Source organism: Sus scrofa, chromosome 6 (genome assembly GCF_054392235.1).
Source record: "Sus scrofa isolate SSC_HxYL_T2T_F1_AM1 chromosome 6, Sscrofa_HxYL_maternal_Yorkshire_Landrace_v2.0, whole genome shotgun sequence".
Taxonomy (NCBI): domain Eukaryota; kingdom Metazoa; phylum Chordata; class Mammalia; order Artiodactyla; family Suidae; genus Sus; species Sus scrofa.
In genome coordinates this window covers 119853740-119873246 of record NC_139388.1, presented here as the reverse complement: position 1 = coordinate 119873246, position 19507 = coordinate 119853740, and the positions used below count along the sequence as shown (strand labels likewise).

The 19507-nt window shown below is 38.9% G+C and overlaps 2 protein-coding genes across 3 annotated transcripts in view; one reads left to right on the top strand and one right to left on the bottom strand.

Moving 5' to 3' along the window:
• LOC110261189 (uncharacterized) overlaps positions 1-19507 on the top strand; it is a 95564-nt gene that overhangs the window by 25693 nt on the left and 50364 nt on the right. The gene's annotated exons all lie outside the window — the stretch shown is intronic.
• The window catches only part of DSG3 (desmoglein 3), a 31776-nt gene that overhangs the window by 6675 nt on the left and 5594 nt on the right, over positions 1-19507 (bottom strand). Inside the window, exons 2-12 of the mRNA XM_003356391.5 lie at positions 15832-15867; positions 15178-15309; positions 14160-14315; positions 13579-13723; positions 12812-12978; positions 11544-11672; positions 11074-11259; positions 8037-8308; positions 7008-7147; positions 5704-5931; positions 3777-4037 (exon numbers count right to left, since the gene is read on the bottom strand). Of these exons, the coding sequence (XP_003356439.3) occupies positions 3777-4037; positions 5704-5931; positions 7008-7147; positions 8037-8308; positions 11074-11259; positions 11544-11672; positions 12812-12978; positions 13579-13723; positions 14160-14315; positions 15178-15309; positions 15832-15867 (1852 nt within the window). The remainder of the gene's footprint in view (positions 1-3776; positions 4038-5703; positions 5932-7007; positions 7148-8036; positions 8309-11073; positions 11260-11543; positions 11673-12811; positions 12979-13578; positions 13724-14159; positions 14316-15177; positions 15310-15831; positions 15868-19507) is intronic.

Here is a 19507-nt window from a genome sequence, read left to right as displayed (position 1 = left end):
GTGGACATTACAATGTTTTAGTAATCTGGACTCTAATGCTCTCTTAGTGAACAACAATTAACCAGCAAATTCCCTCAGCAGCTAGAGTGATGATCTAATATCATTGCACTCTTAATTGTGATTTAGGAATCTTTAGCTTGGAGGGGCCTTCCTGCCTGGGTAATTATCATTCTTTCTGTGCATATCAGTCACATCTTGGCAATAAAGATTAACATCGATCTCCTGCTAATGGACCAAGAGAGAAAGGCAGCACTTCCCAGGCTAGGTAGTCAGTGACCCCCATCTCTACCTCTGGCTCGCCAAGGCCGCTTAAATCCTAATGTTTGAATTCTGTTCACTTATGGGCAGCTAAGTGAAGGGTTTAAGAGTATATGGCCTCTGGAGTCAGACTTGTTGGGTTTGAGTTTTGGCTCTACCATTCACCAGCTGAACAAATTAAATCTTTTCTTGCCTCCATTAACTTAGCCAAAGAATGGGAGAATATATAGTGTCTGTATCATAGATTGCTGTGAGGATTAAATGAGTTAATATAAGGGATAGTAGTGAGTTGCATGAGGACTTACCCATATTGTTTAGATGGACCATGTCCATTATATTAATTAGGTTTATATATATATAAAAGAAGAGTATTAAGGCAAGTATATAAAATAAGACAGAATTAATACATTTTCTCAAAATTTAACCTAATGTTCATATAAGTGATACTTCTAAAGTTTTTCTTTATTGTCATTCTCAATTCTGTGACTTTATGGGATGTATGGAAAGCGTTGAATATTGTAATTGGACAAGTTAGTTTTGAAAGGTGGTTAATGTATGTCTATATGCTCAGTATTTCCTAGGGGCCTTTGTTTTTATATGTGCACCCAGGGAAAGTTTTTTTAAAGTGTTGATTGCATTTCTACAGAATGAAAAATGTATGTTCTGTCCTGCACAAAATTCAAGATATGCCATTTTGCAAATGATAGGATTCCATGAAGCAGATATGATTGTGGGAATAACACAGTGTATTTCCTCTGACTGTCATCCTGAGCCACAGTCCCAAATGTTCAGTGGCCTAGAGGACATATCCATGTCTCAAAGTAAACATTTTAAAATCAAATTTATCATTGCCACCATACTTATCTGTGCTTCCTCTGATATTTTCAGTTTCATTTAATCGTTTCAGTGGCAGCTGAATTCAGTGGTTCATCTGGATTTCTCATCCACGCTACCTATCCACTGTCTCCAAATCCACCCTGTGTACCCTCATAATGCCTTGCTCACCTATCCTTTCCTTTCTCATCTTATGCCACAGCTTGAAATCTGGCTCCATTGTGCCTTATGAACTATTACAATAACCTCCTAACTCTTCTTTCCTTTTAGATTTACAGTACACGCTGCCAGTGTTGTCTTTCTAAAATACAAATGTGATCATATTCGTCTTTTATTCAAATACTCTCAGCAACTTTCCTTTCCATGTGTATGTAAGCCCTTCCAGATTAGTCCCAAAGCTTTTGCCAGTTTCATCTCCTTCAATCTCTACAATTTCCCGATTGCTTTAGCCTCCCAAGGCTGTGTGGTTCCTAAAACCTGACAAGCGTTTTCTGGCTTTGGCTCAGGCTGTTACTTTTTGGAAACATTTTCCTTTTTTTTTTTTTGCCTTTTACGGCCACATCTGTGGCATATGGAGGTTCCCAGGCTAGGTGTCTAATCGGAGCTGTAGCTGCCGGCCTACACCACAGCCACAGCAATGCCAGATCCAAGCCACATCTGCGAACTACACCACAGCTCACGACAATGCCAGATCCTTTACCCATTGAGTGAGGTCAGGGATCGAACCCACAACCCCATGGTTCCTAGTCGGATTCATTTCTGCTGCACCACGACTTTCCCTCTTTTTTATATTTACTATATCCTACTCATTTTCTAAGGCTCAAATTGATGATTCCCCTAACCTGAGAAGCCTCTACAATATTTCTTAGTATTCACTTCTATTATATTTTATATTATTACATGTACTATAACTTTTTCTTGGCGTAATTTCTCCATATAGTTAGACCTGCATAAATCTGGTAACTACATGACAACTAGAATCAAGGCCCCTTTCCTAGAAGCTAGCACAAAGACTCATATATATATATATATATATATATATATATATATATATATATGTATTTAAAAATTTTTGCTTTTGAAAGTGACTCACATGACATTGGAAAACTGAAACTCTGAGTGCCAATTTCAGCTATTAAAGGATGCAAGATAACTTCAGAATGGTAAACACTTTTGGGGAAAGTGAAAGGAGAATACACGGCATATGCAGGAGGCCATTAAATGTATATATATGGCAATTTCTTTTTTTAAAAAGAGATCTGAGTAAATATGGCAAGTATTAATGTCTGTTAAGTCTGATTTGTGGCTGCATTTATGCTTGCCGTGCAATTTTCTGTACTTCTTTGTGGTTTAAAAATATCTCATAAATTAAGCAAAATTTAAATGAAGAAGTTGAAGTAGACTTGATTATTATGAAAAATCATTTTAATTCTAAAAGTCTATGGTTTATAATAAATTAGGGAAGTGATTGTGAATTTATCAAGGCTTTCTTTTATTTATATAAAAATCTGCCACAAAGTTGTTTTAAATAGAGACTTGTTCCATTCAAAATACTGTTTGATTCACACAATATTACGTGCAACTTTTGGAAACCTACCTATTAAATAAATAAATTTTGAAGTTCCTGTTATGGCTTAGTGGGTTAAGAACCCGACTAGTATCCATGAGGATGTGGGTTTGATCCCTGGCCTTGCTTAGTGGGTTAATGGTTTGGTGCTGTGGTGAGCTGTGGTTGCAGATGGGGCTTGGATCTGGTGTTGCTGTGGCTGTTGTATAGACCAGCAGCTGAGGCTCCCATTTAACCTCTAGCCTGGAAACTTCCATATGCTATAGGTGTGCCCTAAAAAGGAAAAATATAAAAAATAAATTTTCCTGTTATTGAAAAATAATATATGTGCGTCATTTCCCTAATGTGTTCAATAAACTTAATCTTTTTTTGGCTGCGCCTGAAGCATATGGAAGTTCCTGGGTCAGGGATTGAATCCAAACTGCAGCTGCGGCAACAATGGATTCTTTAACCCATGTGCCAGCTGGGGATCGAACCCACGCCTCTGCAGCTACCCGAGCTGCTGCAGTTGGATTCTTAACCCACTGTGTCACAGTGGGAATTCCCTAAACTTAATCATTTTCAGCATGGGAATCTTAAAGGAGTGTATTTTCACGTGGAAAGCTATTTTGAGGAAATTCTGGATTAAGCAATAACTTCTCAGAGTCTGTGATACATTGATGTGCATCTTAAAGCTCCAAGCTTATGATATCTTACGTATATCCCCTAAATTTACTTCGTCAGGGTCCTCTTTTTATTTCAGAATCTCATGAGACCTGTATGTGGAAAAGACATGTCAGAAAGGGCTACGCTCATGGATAAAGTCATAATTTTGATGTCACTGACAGTGTGTAGAATATTCATGCTTTATTTTTTTCCTTCTTGGTTCCTTTGTGCTGTTTGCTATGTGTCTAATTTATATGACTTGCTTTGCTGTATGATAATTGCTTTGCTGTATGATAAGTATAGACTATTGGCATGTTAACTTTAAACATTTCCAATTCTCCCAGAAAATGCCATTTCCCCCCAGCTTTGCCTCTCAAACAATTGCAGAGGTGCACTGCCCGTGCAGCATGAAGCTCTGCACTTGTGGGTGCAGGCACCGGGTACAAGCAGAGTGACGCTTTGGCATACTCACACAGCAGCATCAAAAGACCGAGGAGTAGCAGGCCAATGGCTGCAGGCCCCAGCCTCCAAGATGACGTCTTCCCATTTTCGGTCGAAGGCATTTTGGTCGGAACCGGAGTTCCACAGGTATCCCTGCTGTCACACTGACAGACTTCCAGAGTCAGGCTCTCCGGCGTCTCACACCGCCTGCCTTGGCTGTCCGTGACCACAAGGGAGATTCTGTACACCCCAGGAGATATCTGCTGTGGGGCTCTTAGGAGGGCGGAGGTGTCTGTGGGGAACAAACAAATCAACAGTAGGTCAAGGTGTCTTTTGCTCTTAAAACTACTTCTGTTTGAACAGAACCAGAGTTGCCATAGATATCACTGTTGCAAAGGGTGGGGCTGACAGTGGGGTGAGGCTTGAGCAGTTATGAGCCTACACGGTTGAGTTGGGGTATCTGGGCCTGTCCTTCCTCCTTGTTCTGTCTGTTCCAGGTGGGCCCATTGTTCTCCCCCATAAAAACTCAGTCCTACCTTGATTTTGCCCCCAAGGAAGAGGGGACGTGGACATCATTTAAATGGGGGCCTCCTCCTTCTGGGGCTTCACCACTCTTCTCTAAGTGCACACCATCCCCTGGACTCTTGTGGTGCCCCCTAAATGTGTCCCCTCTGCCTCACTCCATGTTTTTGCTCCTGACTCCTCAAGACTGAATTCCCACTTTGGCTGCTGCTACCTCAGCTGCTCCCATCGATCCTCATCCCATGAGCCTCATGCATTTTGGGGTTCCCTGTGGTGAAGGCCGGCTACTTATCTGACTCAGGAGCAGTGATCATTTGCCATTTCTATGCTGTCCCATTCTAAGTGGGCTCCAGCAGCAGCTCTCGTAAGCTGTAGGGTTGTGCTGCTTGGATAATTCTTGACCCCATTGTGCCCCTTAACATTGTGCCTGATCCTTCCAGTCCAAGCGCTGTTGCCTTGCCCAGCCTCACCCAAGCAGGTGCTTATATAATGCCAGGTCCTGTCTCTCTATGATATTTCTTTTGCACTCTTTTCACTGGCAGTGTGTCTAGTAAACCCACTTGGAGCCAAATGCACAATTTGGAGCTAGATCCTTACACTGAGATCAGGAAAGCCCCAGGAAGGAAAGCCACAGAGAACAAGATGCCTTTGGTGACACTAGCAATGGAAGATACCTATGACTAGAGCAACAGAGAGCAAGCACATGCTTGAAAGGAAGCAAGATTAGTTCAGAAAAGAGCTAGAGAAAAGTGAATTCATTTACAAGGGATTTGAAGTGGACTGGTGGTCACAGTAAAATCCACAAAGGGAGAAGATTCTTATTAAGTCTAATAGCTTTTTCTGTGAGACTCCTGGAAAACATGGAGCAGGTAAAATTAGCATGATAAAGGTTAGGAGAAAAGGAAGAATGGATTGGCTCTTTCCCACTGGCTAATGGGTTTATGAATTTCAGTCCAGCATGCCCTCAAGATTCCTGACTGGTAATAGATGAGTGACAGACTTGAGCTGACCCCTCCAGTGCTTCACATCTGACAGTCTGCTTAGTTAGGAAAAGTTTATATATTTAGAAATCTAAACAGCTCTGCAATAAAATAGATGCCTGACTCTAATCTTTTTTTTTTTTTTTTTTTTTTTTTGTGGCGGGAGTGAGGAAGGTGTACTGTGGAGGTAGAGATAAAAAATGAAAAATAGAAAAGTATACAAAAATTGGACTCTATGCAAAAAACAGAAAATATTAAATAGTGCTAACATTGTATCATTCCATTTCTCTTCTGAAAAGAGAAGAAATGCATGAGGCTACGACCACATCTTCATTGCTAAAATCTTTTAAATTGCTCTTGGAAAGGACTTGCTCCTCAATGAGCTCTCTTTTATCCTTCTGGAAATAAGAAGAAGCAGCAACTTTCATTTGTGGAAGCAGCTTTATAGTTACTCACCATCCAGTGATGCGATACTCCACACAACTGGCAGTTTTAGAGGTTGATCCTCCAGTGAAAATGTGTAGGGGACAGTGAATTTATCCTTGTCCACGGCTCTAGCTGAGACAACCACAGAAGGTGATGAACTACAGATTGTTTCCTTTTCCAGGGCAATTGTGGGACAGTTTTCATTAAAATCAGGTACTTTAACATATACGGTGCCTGTAGATGTTTTACCCGTGTTTTCTAAAAGAGTAACATTTTAGAGTTAAAGAACAGAACATGTCGTATCAAAATTAAATAAATAAATAAACTTTTAAAATTTCTCTTGCATGCATGCAGCCAAATTAGCGTGCCTACTCCTACAATGAGAAATTGTATCTGTTACTCCTACAGGTAAAAAGATGTCATGCCATTTCCACATCTTGTTAAAAGCAAATTTAAATTTATCAACTTGGCTGAGGTCTTTAATTAGTAGCATTGGCTATTAACTAAATATATTTGGAACCAAGACCTATAAGGTGATGGATTTACTGATTACAAATAAAATCAACATAAAAATAGTAGTCTTCTTAAATGTAACCTACTGCATGAGCCCTGACTGTGTGAAAGATTTTTGCTTCTAAAGCTTGGGCCAAAGTATTTGGAGTAAACAATGATGTGTTTTTATTACCCAAGATACATAAGATTATTGAAGAAAAAAATTAATGCTGATAATCAAAAACAATAAAAAAACTCTCAGTGGTGGGATTATGAATGATTTCTGTTGTTTCCCTTAGTGCTTTTTCTCTTTTCCTAGATAATATGATTTTTGGTGTTTATTCTTTTGTTTTTATGTTTGCTTATTGCCTTGAGCATAAATTAGTTTTACACTTAAGCAAACAAACAACAGTCAGTGAATATTATTTTGAAAACATTTCAGAGAATTTTTATTGTACAATCATATAAGCTCCTGAGGTTTCTCTAAGTGATTCTCTCTGTAAGTAGCTCACAAAGGCACCTCCCATTTGAGGTGAGCTTCCCTAATAGGCTTTCTGTACAGTATTTATCCACCTTCTCAAACGCAGAAATTCCTGCCCCAACCACAGCAAACGATAGGGACAAAATACAGAATTCTCTGTGGTCCAACAAAATCTAATGAGAAGTTGGAATGCGCTATCTTCTCCTGGATTTAGCTGCCTCAGACTTGAGACCCAAAGCCCCTAAGATAATTAACTTTATCTAGTGATAAGGGCAATATATTAATAGCTGTAATCACTTATTACTCATAAAGAAATGCCAACTTGAGTCACGTTTCCCTAAAAACAAAGTATTTTTCTTACCGTCTATGGCTAGAACCTCAGCTGTGATTGTCCTGTTAACTATGAAAGTAGCATCCCGATCAATGTTTTTGGCAAATTTGATTTGAGCAGTTTTTGAATCAATAATTAGCAAACCACCATCATTACGTCCCAAGATGTATCTGTTTTGTAATAGAACACAATAATAGTTTTTATTTCAAACATGGAATGTTACCTATCTAGTGAAAATGACGCATTCATATTTAGTGTATTGTTACTTAATGTAAGACATTGAATATACTTTTATAAAAAGCAGTAGAAAATTAACATATTATCATGGATGAGGAGGCTTTCATAATCCTTAAGTATATGTTAGCCTGGTTTTTCAATTTCCTGCTCCACTCAGTAAAATAACTCTGTCCTTGCTCTTTATGCTACAGCAACTACTTTGCATGGTATCCTAATATTTTAGGCATATGTGTCTTTGTGTTAGTCTGTCTGAATGTAACATGGTCTTCTGGTGAGCTCGTACTTTTCTTTTCTTTTGCTTTTTTTAGGTTTGCACCTGCGACATATGGAAGTTCCCAGTCTAGGGGTTGAATTGGAGCTACAGCTGCTGGCCTATGCTATAGTCACAGCAATGTGGGATCTGAGTCACACCTGTGACCTATACCACAGCTCATGGCAATGCCAGATCCTTAACCCACTGAGTGAGGCCAGGGATCAAACCCACATCCTCATGGATCCTAGCCAGGTTGGTTAACCACTGAGCCATGAAGGGAACTCCTGAACTTCTACTTTTTTTTTAAGACTCAACTGAAAGTTTCCATGAAACTCTTCTGCTCTCTCTAGACGGGCCAAGTCATTCTTTTCTTAGTTTCCACTTTAACTTATGTTTATGCTACTTTTGCTCATAACACATGCCTCTTCTTGAGTTATATATTTCCTTGACTTGGCCAGCTTTGAATCTCTTTTGTATCCTTGGCATAGAATGGCTTAGATGTTATTTTGTAATGATTTATGTATTAAAATGATGTCAAGGAATAATATGATATTAAAAAAAAATCTCACCTGACAGATGAGGCAGCTTTGTTAGTGTCTTCATCAATGGCTTGATATGTTCCCAAGACATAATTGATTAATTTTCTGCTACTTATGCCTTGTTGGACCACGAATGTCTTGGAAGCAGGACGGAATGCAATTCCTTCCCTCACGTTTATTACTTGAATTGTGAGTGGGGTTGACTGGACTCGATATTGAGAGATTACTGATTTGTGAAATTCAGCCTTGTTTTTGACGGCAATACCAAGTTGCACACTTTGTAGCTGTTCATAGTCTAGAGACTAGATTAAAAACAAAATTAGAAGAAAAGAAGTGTCCCCAAAGTATGAACTGGCAAGAAGACAAGAGAACTCCATGTTATGTGCTATGAATGAATCCTTTGCTTCTATATACAGCAAAATGTTTTCATAGATCATTGTAATGTTGTGACGAGAAGCCTTGAGAATTCTTAACTCATAAAACTTCAGTTTGATAACTGATACTTAGAAAGTAGAGTACTTCTTTTATTTAGACTAACGAAACATGATTATGGTTTCTTTAGGTTATGTGGTGCAGTGGAAAGAATCCCAAATTTGCTATGTACCATGGTTTGAATCCTGATACTGCTACTTAATAGCTGTGTGACTCAGGGCAGAATATTTCATATCTCTGAAGCTCAGTTTTTCACTACTGAAAGAAACTCCCTTACTCCATCAGATTGTGTGAGGCCTGAACAAATTAAGGCTCACAATGTGTTCCTGTAAATGACAGCTATGGACATTCATGAAATAGTCATTAGATTCATGAGCAGCAATGTCTTTCCTGACTTAAAAATTCCCTGGTGGCAAAGGCAAATTATCTTGATGAACTTGCTTGGCAAATAGCCCTCTGCAAAGTGGTGAGTGGCTGGCCCACCAATTTTTCATAAAACCATCTTCAGATAACCTTGTATGATAACTCTTTGTTTGGTCCTTTTATTGAGATGGCCCAACTCAAGGCCTGAGGAATCTCAGAATAGCTTTTTCCTTTCGCTAGTAAATCTTTTAAGAGTGATGAGATAATGAAATGCTTATTTGGGTTATATTTGTGTATAACTGAAAATACATTAAGGTAGGAGATGGGGACTTGAGTTTTAACTTGGCTGTGACAGGTTTTGTGGGCTCTGGTGTTTCCTAGTGGAGAGGAAGAGAAAGATGCTTCAATAGGTAATGATAAGACAATGGGTAAGTGACAAAAGAGATGGTAGAGTCTCTGTGTGAAAGGGAGTGAAGACGTGTACTTGAGAAAGTCGAGGAAGACTTCTGAGAAGTTTTCATGTGAGCAGAGTGTTTCAGGGTGAGGAGGACTTGTCCAGGCAGAGTGAATACAGTTGCAAATGGTCAGCATTACAGAAGGTGATAGAAAGCTGACTGCTGAGAGGCCTTGGATACAGTTCTGAGGAGCTGAAGGTCATTTCAAAGGCCCAAAGGGGTCATCAACCCTGGCTGCATATTTGCTTCCCGGAGGAGCCTTGAAGAACCAATTTTTGGCCTTCCCCACATACTGACTGAACCAATTGTTCCCACATGCCCACGGCTGGGAGAAGCTGAGATGATTCAAATAGGCAGACTCCACTAACCCCAAACTATTACATTGAAAATGGATAAGCAATGAGGTCCTACTGTATAGCACAGGGAACTATATCCAATCTCTTGGGATAGAACACAATGGAAGATTAAATGAGAAAAAGAATGTATATATGTGTATAACTGGGTCACTTTGCTGTACAGCAGAGATTCGCACAGCACTGTAAATCAACTATAATATAAAAGAAAAATGCATTCTTATCACAAATCACAGCCAAAAAAAAACAAAGCAAAAGAAACAAAACAAATAGGCAGTCTCGATTGAGGGCCGGTTTCACAGCCAGTGGAGAAAAAGGACAGCTTTTAAAGAGGAGAGTAACTGGTCCAAATTGGCTTTAATAAAAATGTGGTATAAGGAGAATGAAGGGAAGTAGACCCAGGAGGCAGGAACGTCTGTCTGGAGGGGTTGCCAGCATCTAGGGGGGAGGTTGGCAGGGCCGGGTAGAGCTCAGGCTGTAAGGAGGAAGTCCAGGGCTGGACTTTAAGGACAATTTCTAGGGCAGAATTTGATGTCTGGCTCTAGATAGTGAGAAAATGCTGCGATTGAAGGATAAGGCCCAGGTTTCTAGTTTGGGAGACTCAGTGACAACAGGAAGACCAAGAGTAAGTCATTCCTAGGCATTGCTGGGGGTTTATAACAAAACCCTTGCATCTGAGGGTGGTTGTAACCCACTTTCTGAAAAGCAGAGAAATGAGAACTGCTTATGTGGCTTCCAGCAATCTGGAATTCCAGCAATCTCCCTGTTAAGGGAATACTATGGCTCTGTCATTCTACTGGACTCAAGGAGTTAAAGAAAGAAGCTCCCATATCATCTAGTGTCTTATGCCAAGGAATGTCCTGAAATAGTGGTTATATTTTTCTAGTCTATACAATATCCAGGCATTAACAGCCTTAAAGAATTTTGAGATGGAGGGTCAGCTGCAGCCAAGTCTGTTAAACAAAAGTTTGACTCAATTTTTTTTTTATTCTGAGCGTTTCATTTATACATTTCCATTTTTCAGAAAAAGTTGCATTTTTCCCCCCTCCGAGGGCTGTAGCTAATCCATTTAAAACAAGTTGGCAGATTCATGAGCCACAGTTCCACGTATTCTTGTCTCTTCCTAACTTCAGTTGTAGAGAGTGAATGAGTTAAACGCAGGAAATGTGTTTTACTTTCAGTGCATAAAGCAGGCACACCAATATTTATTAATATACATCAATATATGTATACTAGTGTGTTTGTGTTTCTGTAGAAAGTATGACAGCTCAGAAGGAAATCAGTCAACATATTAAGTTTCCTTAGGTGATAGGGCTATGTGGGTTTTCAAAATTGTCCACTTTTAGGTGTTTTTAAAGTTTTCTATAAAGAAGTGATGTTATTAGTCATAAATAAATAAAGAATATTTATGACAGTTTGATTAATAGAGACTATTTTTCCCACTGAAAGGAAATTGGACCTTACCTTAACCACCTTTAGGATGCCTTCATTAGTTCTGGAATCAGTTTCTATTTCAAACCATTTCCCTTCATTTCCAGAGGTAAAGAAATACACTGCAAGCCAATTATCTGTGAACTCTTCGTCCAGATCTATTACTTGAAGTCGAAGCAAATCAGAACTTAAAGTGTTTTCCTCAATACGTGCTATATACTTAAAAAAAAAAAAAAAAAAAAGAGAAGCAGAATTTCGGACTCAGTGTCAGGTGTTATCTAAAGGGATTATACTCATTCTAAATGGCATTAGTCATTAATTCTCAAATTCTATATTGTCACCTAGCTGGTTACTGAATTCTTATATTTTACAAAAGCTTATTTTTAAAAGCAAAGTGCAGAGACCTTAAATGAAAGCCAGCAAGCAGGCAAATCCTGGACTAAGATGACAAAGTATAAGATAAAATATATATAAAATAATTCTATCAGGAGTGAAAGGCGTACCTGCGATTCTCTGAGTCTGGGAAAGTTATCATTGACATCTTTCACTTTAATGCTACATTCACACTGACTTGCTAGTCCTTCTCCATCTTTGTCTGCACCACTCACAACCAGACGATAGCTGCTAATTTGCTAAATTTGGAGAAAAGATAAAGGAAAATAATTAATCTCTAGAGCCAGGGATACAAATGGCAACTATTTGCTTCCTGTGGGAAGGAGGCAAAAATACTCAAGTTCATGGTTCATTCTCTAGAGGGATCACATGTACTGTTTGCTGTCCATCAAAGAGGAGGTATGTGAGGCTGGGGTTGCTTGGGTGGAAGTTTTTTGGGGCTAGTACAAGTTTTCTCTTTTGTGAGCTTCTTAGGGCAGGAAAGGACACTTAGAGCCAAAATGGACAATGAGAGGAGCTTGCTTATAGAACTTACCTGTTGGTCTGTTCAGAAAAATCATTTGGGAGTTCCCGTTGCAGCAAAGTGGAAACTTATCGGCTAGTATCCATGAGGATGTGGGTTTGATCCCTGGCCTCGCTTAGAGGGAAGGGGATATGGCATTGCTGTGAGCTGTGGTGTAGGTCACAGTTGTGGCTTGGATCTTGTGTTATGGTGGCTGTGGTGTAGACTGGCAGCTGTAGCTCTGATTTGAACCCTAGCCTGGGAACTTCCATATGCCATGGGTGCAGCCCTAAAAAGAAAAAGAAAGAAAGAAAAAGAAAAGAAAAGAAAGAAAGGAAGAAAGAAGAGAAAAATCATTTGTATAAACATAATATGGAGTCCGATGGGGTAGGGTGTGTTAATGGGGATATGCTGGTAGGACAATGGAAGGGAGAGAAGGGGATTTTTCAGAGGCCAGAAGCAGGGGTAAAATGACAAGAAGCCAGGAGAAAAAGCATGATATCAGAGAAGGCCTTATTCCAGATCGAAATTCCCCCCTTCATCAATGTGATTTCCTTCTCGTCAGTCCTAGGAAGGATTGGCCCCAGTTCAGTCCCTGTCTGTGTGTACAGCACTTTCTTTCAATTTCCCACTTTAGCTCCCACGGGGGTGCTGAAACTCATTTGTTTAGGCATAGTTGATTGTGCAGGTCTTAGGTGCACAGGATGCCCCAGCAGGATCTTGCTAGAATGCAGAGAGATTCCCTAGACTGGCTGGGCTGAGCCCTGGGAAGCTCCTTTCTTCCCCCCTTCATTCTCAGGTAGAAAGATGCCACCTCTCTGGGCTTTCTGACAACCTCGTCTGCGCTGTTGAGTGCTCCTCAGGGCCTTGCTTTACCTCTCGGTCGAGGGAACTGGTCAGAGTGCGGACTTCTCCCGTGTGTCTGCTTAGGAGGAACATGGGTGTGCCTGCAGGTTCCTGAGAGAGGATTTTGAAGGCAATTTTAGAGTTCAGGTGGTTTGGTTCATCCGCATCTGTGGCATTGAGCATCATCACCAGTGAGTCTAGGAATACCGAAGACGTTTATTAAAGTATATGTAAAGATTGACATCATGTTCACATTAAATATTCAACACAATTTCAAACTGACATTTGTCTTTTAAGATGAAAACTATCTGGATGATAAAAAAATTACATGTCATTTGTAATACCTCTTAACTGTTTCAATCAGATGAACTGTGCTGCCTTCTGTAAAAATCCTCTTGTTGTTGTTAAGCCTTGGCTGTGTGGAGTTTGAGACTATTTTCTATCTTTATTTTTTCCCCTTGATGAATAAGCTTGTAATTCTCCTCTCCCCCCAAATTGTCCAAGTACGTGACTGTGTCTTTATACCTTATAATCTGCAAAAGTCCAGCTGATGCATTCAGGCTTCCTAAAGCCACCTCTTTAGCTTTGTGACTAGAATAAGCTTTGACTTGATACTATTTCTAGCTCAACTACAAATATTAGAAAAAAAGAAGACCCAGGTTATCGTGAAGACTTTTTCCACAAAACTACTAATGAAACTCAGAGAATAAATTAGCTTGGAAAAATGATGTACTATGGTAATATTTATATCTAAAAATAAAAAAAATTAAAAGTGGTAGTTACTACAAAAGACTTACTCGAAGCACTGTTTTCTTCAATTTCACCCATGAATACACTTTGTGAAAATACTGGAGGATTGTCATTTATATCTAAAATTTTGACCGTGAGTATAAGTGGTTTCTCTACATCTTGTCCTAGGGCATTGAGAGCACGACAAGTAATCTAGAAAAGGAGGAGAAATGTTAATTAACATTCTACAAACTTAGTTGGCCTACTATTAAAACTTGTAGAGATAAGGCCTCTCCTGGCATGTACAGCACTTCTGTGCAAAGAGGAAAAATATTTCCCCAAAGAGGAGATAAAGGAGGAAAAGTGCCAACTCTGGGCAGACCAGTTGGGCAAGTTGCCCCTTCCTCTGTGATGGTGCTGCCACCCCTCAGCGTGAAGCTCTTGGCAAGCAGTGTGCTGGAGTTCAGGGCTTGCTCCTGTATCCTTCTGAGGTGTTCCTTTAGAGGCATGGCCCTACAAGGAGGCTCTTTGTAGAGGGACTAATATTGTTATTTGTTGGTGGATGGATTCATGCACTGATCTCTTTCTAAATTAACCAGTAGAAGAGTATCACCTTCTCAAGCCACTGTGCACGAGGGCACAAACTCACCTGGAAGCTTGGGGTTTCCTCACGATCAACTATGGCTGTTATGTTAATTTCTCCAGTGTTTTTGTCAACAACAAAGATTCCATAAGGGGGCTGGTCAATTCCTATTCCAGAAATGCGGTAGGTAATTTTCTGGGTTGCTTGAAAGTCTGAAGTAATCTGCAGCCCAAGATACCCAAAATGTTAAGGTGGTCATCACTCAGGCCTCTTCCTTCCCCTCCTCGTCTCCATATGCTCAAGTCGTCTGTTAATTTTTTTCATGCTTTCTGACACTGTGCTGTATACTTTTTGCCTTGCCAGATACTAGAATGTGAAATAAATTCAAACTGTTGCTTCTCTTAACTAGCATGGACCAATGCACGTTAATCATTGTGGCTTTAGAATATTTGCCCAGATTGTGGTCACCATGGTCATGGTAAAAGGTTGAGAGAAAGTTAAGGACACTAGTCCATATATGTATTTATATATAAATAATTTCTATTTGTTAGAATATGGATCCCAAAAGGCCTTCTGTTGAAGTTGGTTGATATGTCTCTAATTTTTTATTGCTCTGGAAGCTGTAGTTCCTTTAACTTTCTCTCTCTTAAATTATTACTATTATTATCATATTTTTGTTGGTAGTGAAGATACCAGGTTATTTGTTCTGCATCTTGGTAATTGGAATTGCCATATTATTTTAATTTACATCTAAGACATTTATTCAAAAAACTGCAGTTCCTGTCGTGGTGCAGCGGAAATGAATACGACTAGGAACCATGAGGTTGTGGATTCTATCCCTGGCCCCACTCAGTGGGTTAAGGATCCGGTGTTGCTGTGAGCTGCAGAGCAGGTCACAGATGCGGCTCAGATCTGATGTTGCTGTGGCTGTGGTGTAGGCCAGCAGCTGTAGCTCTGATTGGACCCCTAGCCTGGGAACCTCCATGTGCCGTGGGTGTGGCCCTAAAAGGCAAAAAAGAAAAAACCCCAAACCCCCCTCAAAACACCAAAAAAAACTCACATTGTCTCTGCTCAAAAGACTTACTTTGGCAATTGGATTTCTCTTTGAGTTGTCTTCTCCTTCTCTGCAGGGTCTTGCAAATTTCACCCATTCACGTTTGTATCTCCTTTTGGCTTGTTGTACCTCTGTCTCATATTCTCCATGTTGTCCTTTTGTCTTATGTGAAAAGTGATTTCATTTTATTACACACATTGTTGGAAATTTTTGCTTCGAGTATTAATTATAGACAACAGAGTTAAGAAGCCCCCTGTGTTTCAAGATATCTAAGACTGTTAAATGTCTAATTTGCTCTATCTCACACCATTAAGCAGAAAAAAAACCATTAAATAACCAAACCAACTGCAAAGCTGTATGATTTTTAATATTAGCATTTAATTATATTTTGTATTTCCTATATGCATTCCATAATATGTAACTGTTCGGGGCACATAGGACCAGTTTAATGAAAACTTGTTGATTTATTTAAGAAGGAAGAATGCATGAGATAAATTATAATATTGATTCACATTGTTGGCATTTAAACATTATTGAGTGAGTTGTTAGAGTCTTAATTTTATTTTCACAATTAAATTATTAAATAATTTAAAACTTTAAATAAATGTTTATTTTTCCCCAATACAATTTTAATTTTTAAACAAAACTATTATTTTAATTACAAAAAACTTTTTCATACTTTACCTCTATTCTCAATTCTCCATGAACCAGTAGGACCACCTGTAGACATTTAAATAAAGTGAAATTAAATGTAAATTCTTCAAATAAGTAATTACAGAAGATAATATTCCTGGTTTTTACATTCTGCTCTTCATATATATGAGAGTTTTTCCCGATTTCAAAAGAAGCAGATTTGGAGAAGCAGTACTCAAAGGGTACAATCCTTCCAGAAAAGAGAAAGTACTCACGGTATAAACAGGTCCTCCCAGTTCTTTAATCTGACTACAAAATTTTAATGATATACAAGAGCATATATTAGACTTTTAAAAATTCTTTCTAACAGTTGTAGCCACCAGACATTTTTACCTGGATACTCTATAAGCCCTTCCAGGGAACCATGGAAAGTATTGCTTTGGGAAACATCGGTGAGCATCATTGTGATAACCTTCCAGAAGGTACCACAGGAGATTATTAAAAGCCCTGACCTATGCAGAGTTCCCATTGTGACTCAGCGGGTTAAGAACCTGATGCTGTGAGTCTCAGTGGGTTAAGAACCTGAGACATAGTGTCCGTGAGGATGAGTGAGGATAGCCTCACTCAGTGGTTAAGGATTCAGTCTTGCCGAGAGCTGTGGTGTAGGTCACATATGCAGCTCAGCTCCCTTGTTGCTGTGGCTGTGGCATAGGCTGGCAGCTGCAGGTCTGATTTGACCCCTAAAGCTTGGGAAACTTCCATATGCTGCAGATGCCACCATAAAAAGAAAAAGAAAAAAACAAAAACAAAAACAAAGGCCATGACCTGTGCTGTTGATTTGAACAAAGGCAGTGCTGTATTAGTTAGCTGCATTGCAGGGTAAGACTTTTTTTCGTTATGTAAGAGTTCAGAGAATGGAAGGGAACTAGTCTGATTTGGAGAACAAAAAGTAAGAGATGGGGATATGCTATTCTAATCACAAGTTCTGTTTGCAGTGGGACAGCTGCGTATCTCTGCCCTACTACTTCACTTTAAATTTGAGCTTAATTTTCACACTTATCTGAAAAAAGTAAATGAGGATACAATGAGTCCAGGCAAGCTAGGGTTTATATTCTCTCATGAGCATATAGGACCTTCATCTGTGTCTTTTTCTGTCTTGTTTTCTACCTGGAATGCTTTCTTCTTTCCCTTCACACATTTAAATGTTACTCATCCTTTAAAGTCATTTCATGTTCCAACAGTCTCCATGAAACTGTCCTTACTGATGACTCCTTTTCTGAGCCTCTGTATCACCTATTCTCTACCATGCAATTAGGCCCATAATGTTTTACCATGATTTATTATTTCTTATTATTTTATGTGCATTACAGAGTTAAGCCAAAAGAATTGCAAACTTTCCAAATCATTGCTTCTGTATTATTTTTTTCCCCTTGCTGTTCATACAATACCCATCACTCAGTAGATGTTTAACAGCTATTTTCTGACTCACTGGTTATATGATCTGAAAAGAATCTGGTAGGGAAAAGATTGTGAAAAATAAATCAGAAGAAAAGAAATTCTGCTTTTTAGTGTCAGTTGCTATTCATAGAGCTTTATATTTACTATCTCATTTAATACAGCAGCCCTCTGAAGGAAATTCTATTATCGTAATCCCTATTTCATGGATGAAGAGATGGAGACATGAAAGAATGAATACTTTGCTAACAGCCTTGGGAGAGCCAGGATTTGAATCTCCAAAGCCTGACTCTGAAGTGTGCACATCATGACTACACTAGATTCTATCTAAAGCCAGCTTAAATAAATAGAAAAAAAACCCAGTTGTAGAAGGAAAGTTACATGGCAGTCGACTTCGATTTCTTCCTGGCAAAGGCTGAGGTTATTTCTGAAACTATGTAGATTTATTACATCATTTATTTTGGAGGGTTATAGTAGAAAGACAAGTCCCAGTCTGAACCAAAGTAATAACCATATCAGACATAGGATGCTGGAACCCTTCCATTTTAAAAAATTCATTAAAATCTTTTTTTTTGTCTTTTCAGGGCCACACCTGCAGCATATGGAGGTTCCCAGGCTAGGGGTCCAGTTGGACCCTGGCCTGCGCCACAGCCACAGCAACGCAGGATCCGAGTCTGGTCTGCAAACTGCACCACAGCTCACAGCAACACCCGATCCTTAACCCACTGAGTGAGGCCAGGGATCGAACCTGAGTCCTGATGGATGCTAGTTGGGTTCGTTAACTGCTGAGCCACAGTTAATGGGAACTCTTCATTAAAATCTTTATTACAAAGGATGTTTGTTGAAATTGTCATGAAAAAGGACTATTACTTATGGCTATAACAGGTTTTAGAGTAAATTTACAGCTTTACTGCTCTTTGTTAAATAATATCATGGATTCCTTGGGAGAAAAGACTGGGGAGAGCATTGTGGTAATTGTACTCCTCCTTTCTCAGCTCCTAAGACCGACTCAGCCACACGTAAGGGGAGGGATGGGCCAGGTGCAATCCCTTTTACAGGAAAACTGGGAAGAGTCATCTAGAAAATATGAGTCATGTTTGTACTAGCCCCACAGAGAATGATTCTTCTAATAGACATCAAAGCAGAATTTCTGTTTTCCTGGGAAGAATGGAAGGACAAACCCTAAACTATGGAAAATGAGCATTGATGATAGTTTTTCTATTTGTTCAGTCATTTCAGTGAATCAGAGTCCTTAGAGATGATATCCAGTCAGACTTTTACTCTGTCCTATTCTCTCTTTTAAAATCAGACCACCAAAAATGTTCTCCAATTTTAGGGAATATTGTGAAAATATGATTATTTTTGTGTTTCTAGGAACGTGGGGCAGTTACTAAGAAACACTTTTAAATAATGCAGGGCTCTTTATATATGTATTTGGAAATACAGTTGAAGCCTTGCATTATTTTGAATAGTGTTTTTAAAAAACTTTACTATTTCAGTTAATTAATACCTAATATGTGGCTACTTAGTTGTTCTAGTTACCTGTTCATAAAATTATTTGAATATTTAATAATATTTCAATAGTTGCTTGACAACATAAATCAACTCAGTTGTCTTATACTGTGGCCTGGATTGGAAATACCACTATGGAGAAAGCGTTTCTTCTCTTGAGCGTTTCTATACTTTTCTTTCTTCCTCTTGTTTCCTGGGAATGATTTTGGTTATGTGATTTTCAAAGCATTGATATGGCCTAAATACCTTGGAATAGATAATAATTTGAAAGAGTTTATTAAAAGCAAATCAGATGATTAAATTTAAAAGAACATATGATATAAAGTAATTTGATATCCATATGCCCTATTTGTTAGGTAAAATGTATGTACTTCTATCATTAGGCTTCCTATTGAATACGGTACATTCACAATAAATATATTTTGAGGATATGGTGACTGGATTTTTAAAAATAATGTATAATAACAGTTACTTTTTATTGAGTTTGGCTAAGGTTTTGTTTAGAGTAATCTGAGACTTTAGTGTGGGAAAGGGCAGACTGTTGGACTATGCATTAGATCCAGGGAGCTAGTCCTAGCCAGCTCAGGGCATGACCAGCTCTTCTCAGAATGGGACAAGAGTGGATCACAACCACTCCCCTCTGGGAAATTTGTAGAATGAATTCGGTAGTTCAAAGAAATCATTACAAATTTTCAACTTGATTTTTCAATTTATTAATACTTTAAGTTATTATTTTTGGAGAAATTCATGAAATATATGT